General features: G+C 44.7%; 1 protein-coding gene across 1 annotated transcript; it reads left to right on the top strand.

Moving 5' to 3' along the window:
- Positions 1-4,867: 4,867 nt before the first annotated feature.
- LOC120313440 (galectin-1-like) lies at positions 4,868-10,015 on the top strand. The gene is made up of 4 exons (XM_039355354.1): positions 4,868-5,455; positions 7,859-7,935; positions 8,864-9,035; positions 9,817-10,015. Exons 1-4 carry the CDS (start codon positions 5,447-5,449, stop codon positions 9,961-9,963), a joined length of 405 nt encoding a protein of 134 aa, XP_039211288.1. The 5' UTR covers positions 4,868-5,446; the 3' UTR covers positions 9,964-10,015.
- Positions 10,016-12,573: the final 2,558 nt, after the last annotated feature.

Raw genomic sequence — 12,573 nt, 5'->3', positions numbered from 1 at the left:
GTATACAATCACATTTCAAATTAGACTTCTCCCATTGGCTCTTAATTTTTTACAAAAAAGCACAGGAGGGGAACCGTTCCCCAAATGAAGTGAAAATGCTTCCCATAATTTAAGAAAGGCCTTTGAGCTTAAGGATAACAATTACCAATCCTAATAGGGCAATTCAAGACAGATAATGATAATGATTTTTCTACAGTCAAAAATACTCACTTTATGATTTTAATAAAAAACTTTATCAAGCTCAGCTCAAGTGTTTAATCTTTAAGGTTCCACGATTGATTGAATTGTAGTAAATAGTAGAGCAAAAGCTCAGCCTGAATTTCAGTGTTGCCTTGCTGAATCTTTGACCACAAACAAAACCAGTTTTGCAGGATCTGAACTTGAGTCCGTCCCTGGGACCAGAGGTTTGTTCTTCCAAGCTTTGAGACTTGTGCTTAGAGTCCATCCTCAGGGAATTTCTTAATCTCCAGCATGTGTGCACACATCCTGGAGATTAAGAAGTTCATGAGGATGGGCTCCAGCACCAATCCAAAAACTTAGAACAAAAAACCTCTGATCCCAGTGATCGATTCAGATTGGATCCTGCAACATTTTCCTGGGACATATATATTTGCCTTCATTTGCAAAACCAGCTTTATTTCTAATGGCAAAAGGAAGTAGGAATTAGAAAATAAACTTGTTTCCCCCAGGTGTTTGATATAAAACTGGTGCAGAGCTGCAAACAAGGATGGCTTTATTATTTGTTTTCTACTATAAAACTACAAACCCTTGGGGGGAAATAGAAGATGGTAATTGCATTTGCTTTTATTCAAAAATAGGAATATTTTATTTGTAATAACGTTCTCCCATTCAGATCATCAAGTCTTGAGCTTTTTTCAACTTCGTTGCAAGCATAGATGCTTATATAGTGATAGCCAGTAGATCAAACTCTTTAGGTGTACTTTTTTAATGTAGGCTGGCTAATCCAATCTTAGTCATAAATATAAATGCGGTATCCACAGTGCTGCAAACTGGAAATTCAGAATTCACTCTGCTAAATAAATACCTAGAACTTAAATAGCAACCAGTGTTTTTATTTTTGCATTTTTGATGGGTGTCTTCTAATTATTGTTGGCTCTTGGTAGGTGCCTGATGCATCTCCCAGCCTGGTGCCTTAAGCTCTACACTCAAACTATTTTTTTTTAACATTGTGAGCATTTAAATGCACAGTAGGCAACCTATTTTGATTTCAGTTATCTTAAGAGTGCAGCTTCCACAATCACCACTGTGATTGTGCTGATTGAAGCTGATGGTAGTTGCCCAAAACACACGGACAACACTTGATCTCCAGCAAATTCCAAAAAGAGTTGAACATACGTGGATTAGTGATCAACCAAATAAACCCAAAACACTTTATTTAAACGTGTCTGCAAGATTTGTAGGTGTATCTATGTGCAGGAGATAGTGTAAGAACAGTTATAGGGTGCTTTCAGCTACTGGTCTTAATTCTTTCTGGTCACTTGACTGAGCAATTGCCCCTTAGATTTCAAATTGAAGGCACGAGGGAGATTAGATAGATTATAGATGGATAATTTTCAGCAACGAAGTGTGAGCAACAGCATCTTTGCGTCTAATAACTGAACTGAAACAGTGTGAAAAGGAAGGTGCCTGGAGTGACAACTCCCAACATACCCCGTGATTAGATTTAAGAGCCTTGTTGCTTTCAACACAGCTAACGGGAAAGGAAGTATGAATCTCAGCAACCTGATCCATTTTTCTTTTGCTTGGCGGCCAATCGTATCATTGTGCTTCAGTTGCTCGGACAATCAGAGGAGGTGGAACCACATGGACTGGGGAAGCCCTGAAGAGAACGGGGCAATGTGTACCTGGGATGATTTCCTGGCCTGCAGCAGAGAAGCACCCTATGCAGGATTTGCACCTGACTGAAACTTAGAGTCTTTCACACCATGCTGACCGGCTTATTTGGCTTTCAGGCAATTGCGGATGGACTAATATCTCTTTCTCTCTATAGCCAGCAATACGTCTACCATTTTTATACACCTTGGCAAAAAGAAATCTGTAGGGCAGTAGTGGCGAACCTATAGCACGGGTGCCAGAGGCGGCACTCGGAGCCCTCTCTGTGGGCACGCATACCATGCCCCGGAGATGGCAACCATCCCTCTTCAACTAGCCGCCTGCTAACTCACCGAGGTCCCACGTGGCCGGATGCATCCCAGCATGGCTGGTTTCCCCCCTGTCCCATCCCTCCTGGCCTCACATGCTCTCTTTTTCCTGGGCATGACCCAGTACATCGCCTCCTCAGCTGTCGGCCATCTGTCCAGCTCAGAGGCGGCTTCTCTGAACTTCTGGTGGCGGACTACGGAGCCCCAGAGTGCGCCGGTCGAGGATCCAGCAGGCTTTGGATGCTGACAGACACTGTTGGCCCCCATACACTCGCTGGCCTCAGTGTGCGAAGGCCGATGGTGGGAGCCTCCTGCCCACTGCCCTACCTGCAAGAGACCCCCTGGATTTCCCCGAACCCGGCCCGGCCCCCACAGGCATCCCTCCCCATGAGCAACATTGAGGTGACCATGCCCACCATGGCCACGCCTACCCAGTCTGCCATGACCACCACAGCCACGCCCACCGAGTGGGCCACACCCACCTGGCACCCGGTAATAAATAAGTGGATTTTGGGTTGCAGTTTGGGCACTTGGTCTCTAAAAGGTTCGCCATCACTGCTGTAGGGAATCACTTCCAAAATTTTCTGTGCTGTGTAAATCCCTTTTACTCTAAGCCCGTCTCAGCGATTCAGCAGATAAATATTGAATGTGTTATAGTTTAAATCTGCAAATCTGGATTTAAGGTCTTTATTTGCCGTGAGAAATCTTAATGATAGCACTAATATTTGGAGGGAATTACAAAACATTAATTTTTAAAGAAATCTTGGCTATTTTCCTTATTGTCTTTTTCCTGTCCGCTAACACTTAATTGAAGTTTGCAGCTGAGGTGTCCATTTGCTTGTAGTTCTGGCTGCAGTCTCTTCATAGGGTTCCCTTGTAATTATTTCATTTAATAGGAATAATTAACATTTCCACCTCTGATCTGCGTAAAACCTGGTGCCCTTTGCAAAAATGCACCCCCTCCCCTTAAGATGCGGGTCGCGACCCCTTTCAGAGGGGTTCCCCAAGACCATTGGAAAACACATATTTCCAATGGTCTTAGGAACCGAGACACTGCTCTGCATCCGTCTCCGCATGGCCTCCTCTGCCATTTGCAGAGAGAGAGACAGAGAGGCACTTTCGCTTCCCTTCTCTCTCTCTCTCTCTCACGCGGACTTACGTCCTGCACGGCTCCTGATTGGCCCTGTGCTCGGGTGCCCCACCCCCTGGGAGAAGCTCGGCCAGGGCCTTGGAGCCGCCCTGGGAAGCCCCGGGATCCCTGCTGGGAGCAGCCCACTGGAGGCTCCGCTGAGCGGGCCAGCCCTCCCGCAAGCCGCAGCCCAAGGGAGACCAGCCCCTGCAATCCCCAGCCAGCCTGACCATTGGACCTGCTGCCCGAGAAGGTGCGCTGGAGTCCAGGCTGCCGCGAAGGAAGAAGGAGATGCAGCAAAGATAGGAGAGCCGTCTCCTAGGGCCCGGTGCTAGCGGCGGCTTCCTTGCCCTCCACTTCCTCCTCCCCTTCTTCCTCCTGCTGCCCCCAAGGCGGCTCGCGCGGGCGTCAGGGCAAGAGGGGTGCCTGGGGGGAGCAGCCGGGCTGGCAGGGACCGCGCGGGACCAGCCCCCACTGCGGCTACATCGATGGATGGAGGATGAGGCTGGGCAGCGCAGAGTCCCAGCGGTGGCGGCAGCTGGGCTGGGGGCGGCGGGGACCCCCGACGATGCTGCCATGCTGCGCCAACGCTGGAGCCACTGCCTCCCGTCCTGCTACTCCTCCCCACCTGTTCGGCTGAGGACACGGCGGGGGTGGCGGCGGGGCAGGGGTGGCAGCAAGGAACCCCGATGATGCTGCCGTGCCGCTGCCAGAGCCACTGCCTCCCGTCCTGCTCCCCCTCCCATTTGGTTGAGGACGCGGCGGGGCAGCGGCCAGGCCGGGGGCGGCAGCGAGGAACCCCGATGATGCTGCCGTGCTGCCGCCGGAGCCTTCTGTCCTGCTTCCCCTCCCTGCCTGTTCGGCTGAGGACACGGCGGGGTGGCCCGGGCCAGGGTCGTTGGTGAGGAACCCTGATGATGCTGCCGTGCCGCCGGAGCCGCTGCCTCCCATCCTGCTCCCCCTCCCAGCCCGTTTGGCTGAGGATGCGGCCGGGCCAGGGCCGGCAGGGACCCCCCGACAATGCTGCCATAAGAGAGAGAGAGAGAGAGAGAGAGAGGGAGAGGGAGAGGAAAGAGAAACAGAGGAAAAGAGGAAAGAGAAAGAGAGAGAGGAAAGAGAAAGAGACAGAAAGAGGGAGGAAACAGAGAGAGGAAAGAGAAAGAGAGGAAAGAAAGGGGGAGAGGAAAGAGAAAAAGAGGAAAGGAAAAGGAAAAGAGGAGAAAGAAAGGGAGGAGAGAAAGAGGAAAAAGAGAAGAGAAAGAGAGAAAGAGGAAAGAGAAACAGGAAAAGAAAGGAAAGAGAGAAAGAAAGAAAGGGAGGAAAGAAAAAGAGGAAAAAGAGAAGAGAGGAAAGAGAAAGAGGAAAGAGATAGAGAAAGAAAGAGAGGAAAGAGAAACAGGAAAAGAGAGAGAAAAGAGAGAAAGAGAAAGAGAGGAAAGAGAGAGAGAGAAAGAGGGAGAGGAATGGGAGAGGAAGAGGGAGAGGAATGGCGCTTCTCCCAACCAGGCTGGGCAGAGCTGGATGGGGAGGGGTTGGGGGGGGGGTCACCACAACATGAGGAACAGTATTAAAGGGTCGCGGCATTAGGAAAGTTGAGAACCGCTGCCTTAAGAGGTTCTTCTTGAGCCCTAGGATTGCAAATCTAGACCCGCCCCCAATGCAGCCAATCTGCAACACGCTCCGAAAGTCTGCTGGGAACTGTAGTCATATGGCTCTCCTTTTGCCTCCCCAGGCCATAAAAAACATTCCTGGGTATGATCAAGAGGAATTCTGGGAGTTGTAGTCTAAGTGGACCTTTCCCTCTCTCTATAAAAAAAAAAAAGATTGATTTTTCTCCAAGCCAGGAATAGGTCGTAGAGATTGCAAACACTTTTATTACTTCTATTTTTTAATGTCTATTTAACACACGTGCAAGCACACGCCCTCTCACCGTTCCATTCACGAACGCTCGTATCTCACCTGGAAAACGCTGTAGATCCGTTTCTCCATCTCATTAATTGGTGCTCGGCGTTTCGCTCCTGATTGGCTGGTAGTAAAAAAAAGCACCTGCAGCTGAAAGCTATTTCAAGATTGCGGGAAAACAGCCTGGGACGATCACGGGTGTTGGTTTGATTTGCGCAGCGTGCTGCGACTTCTCTGAGAAATCGACAAAACGATGGCAGCGGTGAGTAGAAAAGGCAATGTAGGGTTTGTTTGTTTTTTCCTCGAGTCCAGAAGTGCTGATGTTGCGCAGCTGAGAAGTGATGGGAGTAATATGATTATCCTGTTTAGAGCGGTGGTTTTGAGGCTTGGCAACTTAAAAACGGCTGGACTCCAACTCTCAGCATTTCCTAGCCAGCATGGGAGTTGGAGTCCACCAAACCTTCAAATTGCCCAAGTTGAAAAACATTGCTTTAGATTAGAACTTTGGTGTAAAAGAAGTTAGCATTTTTTCAGAAGTGCAAAAGTTACATGGAGCTCCTGTTAAAATATACGGAAGAGAACATTAAAGGGAGTGGTCCATCTCGGTCAGATTTTTGTTTTCCCAGATTGGAGAAAAATGCACCAGGGCAAATTTCTTCTTCTTCCACAGCCCTGGTGGGAGAGTCTACAATGAAGTGTTTCTCAGTTTTGGCAACTTTAAAGTGGGTGGACTTCGACTCCCATCTTAAACTAACCAAGTTGAGAAACACGGCTGTAGTGCAGTGTTTCCCAAACTTGACAATTTTAAGGCATGAGGACTTCAACTCCCAGAATTCCACAGCCAGCAACGCTGGCTGTGGAATTCTGGGAGTTGAAGTCCACATGCCTTAAAATTGTCAAGTTTGGGAAACACTGCTGTAGTGCATCAGACACTGAGAGTAATTGACCCAGCCTGTTGGGTTATTTTTCCACCTTTTGATCCAATCCATTCTGAGAGTGTTGTGAATTGAATATTATCCTTATGTGGGGGGTAATTGGATTACGTAATGAAAAGATATTGCCCACTGCTTTGGATCTCTAACTGTTCTCCTTAGCAAAACTTGGCTTCCCATTGTGAGAAGAGGAGAAAATATTTTTTCTCTGCAATATGCATGATATGTAAGAACTTTCTCCTAAATGCCTTTGCATAAATGCTTTATACTTTCCAAGCTAAACCAGTGGTTCTCAACCTGTGGGTCGGGACCCCATTTGGGGTTGAACGACCATTTCATGGGGGTCGCCAAACAACGCAGTCCGCCATTTTTTCCCCCTTTTCCTTAGCTGTGCTACTCCCTTTTATTCTATTGGCTTTTGAAAGCCAATAGAATAGACTCTCTTGAATAGAGTCTAATTCTATTGGCTTTCAAAAGCCAATAGGAATTGTCCAGGCTGTCTCTGCCCTGCTGAGCCCGCCAAAAGTCCCATTCTGCAAACGGTGCTGCACCAGTTGAGTAGTCCTCAACTTACGACCGGTTGAGTAGTCCTCGACTTACGACCGGTTGGGGGTCACAGCATTAAAAAGGTTGAGAACCACTGAGCTAAACTATCTGAAATTGGCCCAATTACTTGATCACTTGGCTTTCAATACAGCTGCTGTTTCATATTGAATTGCAAGCTTGTTTTTCCTCTTTTCCTTGCATAATCTTTAATGGAAAGCTGTTTGTATTGAGTGTCATGTATACTAGATGTTTTCTACCTATCTAGGAAACGTTATTTATGAGCAATTAAGTTTACAGGACTTAGCCTAAACAAAACCACATTCATGCATTACGCTAAACTTTAATTAGGTTTGCTTAGCTTTAAACATGTCCAACCCAAACATTTGTACAGCAAATTGTAATAGAATGTGAGAAAGACCTTGAAATGCAGAATGGTCAGATAAGGGAGGGCATATCCTGTAGTCCATAATGGGCAGAGAATGAGGCTCAGAGGAGACCTTCCTTAGTTTCTCAGGCTGTAAAGGAGACAGAGAAAATTCCTATTTTCAGAATTGCAAGATTTTACAACAAAGTATGACTAGCTATCTAGTCACGTCTCCTCTCTGGTCTCCCTGGGAATACTAAGAAAAATAGGTTAGTATGATGTACAAATCTAGTCAGTTGTGGTTTATTCATGAAACCATGTGAAATCAGTGATGTGAAAATCTGGCTATGGTCTATAGCAGAAATAGAACATTTGTAGAAACTCTGAAGTGGCTGGAAAAACAATCTTAGGTTTCTGGGAAAACACTTCCAGAATTTGTATTGCATGTAATTTTTTAAATAACACGTGTTTAGTGTCTTTTAATCTCTAAACTAAAAATAACAAGGGAAGCACGTCTAAGCATAAAGGAGGAACAAGTGCTTTTTGCATGAAAGCTATTTTCCTAAAAACAATCAAATTGAAAAGTGCTTAATATATCATCATCTGCTCAGTAAAATCCTGCATGTTGTTTTACATAGAAGGTTTGTGTAAAGAAAAAAAAAAACATGATCCCTTGGGGAAGTTTTCTTTCCTGATTTCCCCCTCCCCTTCTTTCAGTTTTTTTTATCACTGGTCATGAGCTAATTACAGAATGTTGATTAATGTTCTTTTATGTTTTGGGCTGGAAGTTTGGCTATTCTCATCCCATGCTCTTCTTTTTTAGCAACTGGTTGCTAACATGAAAATCAGGTCTGGTGATTGCATCAAAGTAAAAGCCAAGATAGAAATAGATGCTGAAAGGTTTGTCAATAATAGAATTGTAGTTACATTATGAAGAATGTGGGGTTGAATTATTGGGTTGAATTCATTCTGTGATACTCTGAATCCATTTTTGTTCAGTGGATAGCTGGCCCTGTACATGACCTTTAAATGTATCATTCCTTTGGTGTAATTTTTTTTTTTTTTGAGAACCTGGGTAGTTTGTTTTTTTTTAAATGTCACAATTGTCTTTACATATGTAATGATATTCCCTTAATGAATGCCAAATAATGTAAAATCCTTCAAGGACTATAGTTCCAAGTCATTTAAAACACAGAGAAAATGAATCATATCGGTCTTTGTTGTGAAAAAAAGTTTGATCTTGGAATTGTTCTGCAATTCAGGGTTGTTTTTTTTTGCACGTGCATGTGGAGTACAAGCATGATGCGATTTTTCAAACTTGCCAACTTTAAGAAGTGTGGATTTCAGCTCCCATGTTTGCTGGCTGGGGAATTCTGGGAGCTGAAATCCACACACGTCTTGCTGATATTGAAAAATACTGATCCAGGGAAGGCAGGGTGTTAAAATTTGCCAGGCACATAGAATGAGAAGGTGAACATGGTTTGGCACATCAGATCTAACCTTTGAATGACTCAAAGGTCCAACATGTATTCATAAATTGGATAGTTTTGGATCAAATCCCAAATTACTCTGAGGTTAATTGCTGGATAGTTATTCTAATGCAGTCGGACTGTATTTTCTACTCTGGAAGAGAAAAGCTTAATTCTCTCCTGTGGAATTGGGAAATAAAGATGAAAGTACAGAGTAGCCTTGCAAATAGGGCTGCTCTGGACATCTCGTCTTTATGGTTTCTTTTTTATACTTGCACATGTACCATGGCTGTAGAGGTCTGAATATGACAATAGAATTCTTGGACTCTCTACTAATAATCAAAACTTGTTCTTCCTAGTTTTGCCATCAACTTGGGCAAGAATGAGTCTGAGCTGGTCCTTCACTACAACCCCCGCTTTGAGAGCCAAGGGGATGTTAGGACCATTATTTGCAATTCCAAATCGTGTGGAGAATGGGGTATGGAGGTCGGGGATGCAGCGTTCCCTTTCCAACAGGGAGAAGAATTCAAGGTAAGAAAAACTTACCCCTCCACTTGGAATCTTCCTGATGTGTTGACTTCAAACACCAGCATGGCTATCAGACCTGGAGGGCACCAGGTAGAGGAAAACTGAACTCTACAACTGATCATGCTCTGGCCTGTTTCCCAGGGCTGAGAGAGGGGGACTGGCCCAAAGTCACCCAGATGACTTTGTGCCCAAGCTGGGACTAGAGTTCACAGTCTCCTAATTTTTAGCCTGATGCTTCAAAAATGACACCAAACTGACACTCTCTACACTAAACTCTCTACACCAATGATGGCAAACCTTTTAGAGACTGAGTGCCCAAAAACTGGCCCCGCCCCCCACTCCACCCCGTTCCCCGCCCCTGCTCTGCTCCCCCATCCCCCACCCCGCCTGCCCACAGGGCCACTCACTGCCTCCAGGGCTTGCTGCAGATCGCCCAGGCAGCGCTATGGCGGTCACGCCCTCTGCCCACGCCCTGCAGCATCAACTGTGCATAATGGGGTGCAAGGGAAGAGTCTTGTCTACGCTGCCTGGCTGCCATGTCCTTGGCTGCGCTGCTCTGCGTGGACAACTCTCCTCCAGGGGGGTTGCTGGTGAGGAGGGGGTCATGGGGGGAGGCGAGGCTGGGGCAACGGCACATGTGCCCACAGAGAGGGCTCCGAGTGCCGCCTCTGGCACCCGTGCCATAGGGTTCGCCACCACTGCTCTATACACTCTCTCATGAATCTTATAGCAGCTAACAGTATAATAAACCATCTGAAGAGATTTCCTTTTTGATTTCTTCCAGCTCTTTGTCTGCTTTGATGCCAAAGAAGTCACTGTGAAAATGCTCAAGGGCGAGGAAATGAAGATCCCAAATAGGTTGAAACTGGATACAATGGAATACTTCTCTATTATTGGTGATGTTAGAATTAAATGTGTCAGATTTGATTGATCCCAACCCTTGTTTTGCACCCAGAAATAAAACTTGCATGAATAAAATGAAACTATCCTGGCATGATTCTGTCATTCAGTCTTTGCTTGTCTGTAACAATGCTGGTTTTTATTTGTTTGCATGCAGTAATTCTAATTTTGCTTCCTGTTCAAATGTGAAGAAAGGTCTGCTGGGATCTTTTGAAACTAATTCTGTGAAGCAAGGCATCAAATGCACATGCAGTTCAGGAAAACCTATGCCTTAAATAAAAGGGTTAGTTTTAAAAGATGCCACCAGATTCAGAAGCAGATCTCTTCCATGGCCCAGGTGTGAAACTTGCTGAGGTAACTCAAGTTAGGACAAATTCAAACCACATAGACAATTCTACTTGGTCAACAGAGTTTGCTTAAGAGGGAGCAAAGAGTCTGAGGTTGCTTTATGGCTGGGGCTGCTGGGAATTACAAGTTCCATACTCCTGGGCATAATATATATTTTTGATGACATGATGCAGGAAGGGTCAACTATAGATCTGTGGAGTAGTTTGCCTTTAAATGGGGAAATGCTGGGTGTAGATTCAATGAGCTTCTTTATAGTTTAAAATATTATTATAAATATTGTGTTTTCTTCTGTTGTCTTCCTGCCATTCCCTCCCCCTCTAGTGGAATAGGCTAGCCTGGGGTCCTGCAATCTTCATAGCTGAGTGGAGATTTGAATTGTGGACTTAATTTTAGGTTATTCCCGACCACTCACAGGCTATTGACCCCTGGAGGTTTAGAATGGAATGGAATTGGAATAAATCTTGGAGGTCTTCTAGTCCAACCCCCTGCTCAAGCAGGAAACCCTACAAATGGTTATCCAGTCTCTTCTTAAAAACTTCCAGTGTTGGAACATTCACAACTTCTGGAAGCAAGTTGTTCCACTGGTTAATTGTTTTCATTGTCAGGAAATTTCTTCTTAGTTCTAAGTTGGTTCTGTCCTTGATTAGTTTCCATCCATTGCTTCTTGTCCTGCCTTCAGGTGCTTTGCAGAATAGCTTGACTCCCTCTTTGTGGCAACCCCTGAGATACTGCAACACAGCTATCCTGTCACCCCTAGTCCTTCTTTTCATTAAACTAGACATACCCAATTCCAGCAACCATTCTTTATATATTTTAGCCTCCAGTCCCCTGATCATCTTTGTTGCTCTTCTCTGCATTCTTTTTTGGTGAGAGTGTTTCTAGCACAGAACATCATCATTTATATGCTCAGTGTATTTGATGTATGAGCTGTTATATTAAAAAAAATTGGATTTCCTTTCAAACTACAACCCTTGGGGGGAAATAGAAGATAGTAATTGCATTTGCTTTTTTATAAAAAAAAATTAGGATTTTTTATTTGTAATAACTTCCCCCCAGTCAGATCATCAAGTCTTGAACTTTTTTTTAACTTTGTTGCAAGTATAGATACTTATATAGCGAAAATCAATAGATCAAACTGTTAAGTGTAGTTTTTTTTAATGTAGGCTGGCTAATCCAATCTTAGTCATAAATATAAATAAATATAAATGCAGTATCTACAGTGGTACAAGTTGGAAATTCAGAGTTCAAACACTGTGCTAAATAAGTACCTAGAACTTGGATAGCAACCAGTGTTTTTATTTTTGCATTTTTGATGGGTGCCTTCTAATCATTGTTGACTCTTGCCAGGTGTCTGATGCATCTCCCAGTATCTAGCATGATGCCTTAAGCGCTACACTCAAAACTATTTTTTTTAACATTGTGAGCATTTAAATGCACAGTAGGCAACCTACCTTGATTTATTTCAGATATTTTAGAGTACAGCTTCCAATAATCACCACTGTGATTGTGCTGATTGAAGCTGATGGTAGTTGCCCAAAACACATGGACGACACTTGATCTCCAGCAAATTCCTTAAAGAGTTGAACATACTTGGATTAGTGATCAACCAAATAAACCCAAAACACTTTATTTAAACATGTCTGCAAGATGTGTAGGTGTATCTATGTGCAGGAGATAATGTAAGAATGGTTATAGGGTGCTTTCAGCCACTGGTCTTAATTCTTTCTGGTCACTTGACCTGAGCAATTGCCCCTTAGATTTCAAATAGAAGGCACGAGGGAGATTAGATAGATGATAGATGGATAATTTTCAGCAACAAAGTGTGAGCGATAGCATCTTTGCGTCCAATAACAGTGAACTGAAACGGTGTGAAAACGAAGGCGCCTGGAGTCACAACTCCCGACATACCCCGCGATTAGATTTAAGACCCTTGTTGCTTTCAACACAGCTAATGGGAGAGGGAGTACGAATCTCAGCAACCTGATCCATTTCCGTTTTGGTTGGTGGCCGATTGTATCATTGTGCTTCAGTTGCTCGGACGATCAGAGGAGGTGGAACGACATGGACTGGGGAAGCACTGAAGAGAACGGGGCAATGTGGACCTGGGATGATGATGATGATGATAATAATAATAATACTAACCAGGTTAGTAATAGTAGTAAAGTTGGAAGGGACCTTGGAGGTCATCTAGTCCAACCCCCTGCTCAGGCAGGAAACCCTATATCATTTCGGACAAATGGCTGTCCGTTCTCTTCTTAAAAACTTCCAATATTGGAGCATTCACCACTTCTGG

The sequence above is a fragment of the Crotalus tigris genome, unplaced genomic scaffold (genome assembly GCF_016545835.1).
Source record: "Crotalus tigris isolate CLP2741 ecotype Arizona unplaced genomic scaffold, ASM1654583v1 scf7180000018682.9941245338:1185362, whole genome shotgun sequence".
Taxonomy (NCBI): domain Eukaryota; kingdom Metazoa; phylum Chordata; class Lepidosauria; order Squamata; family Viperidae; genus Crotalus; species Crotalus tigris.
Note: the sequence above shows the minus strand (reverse complement) of the source record. Positions and strands in the feature narration are given on the sequence as shown.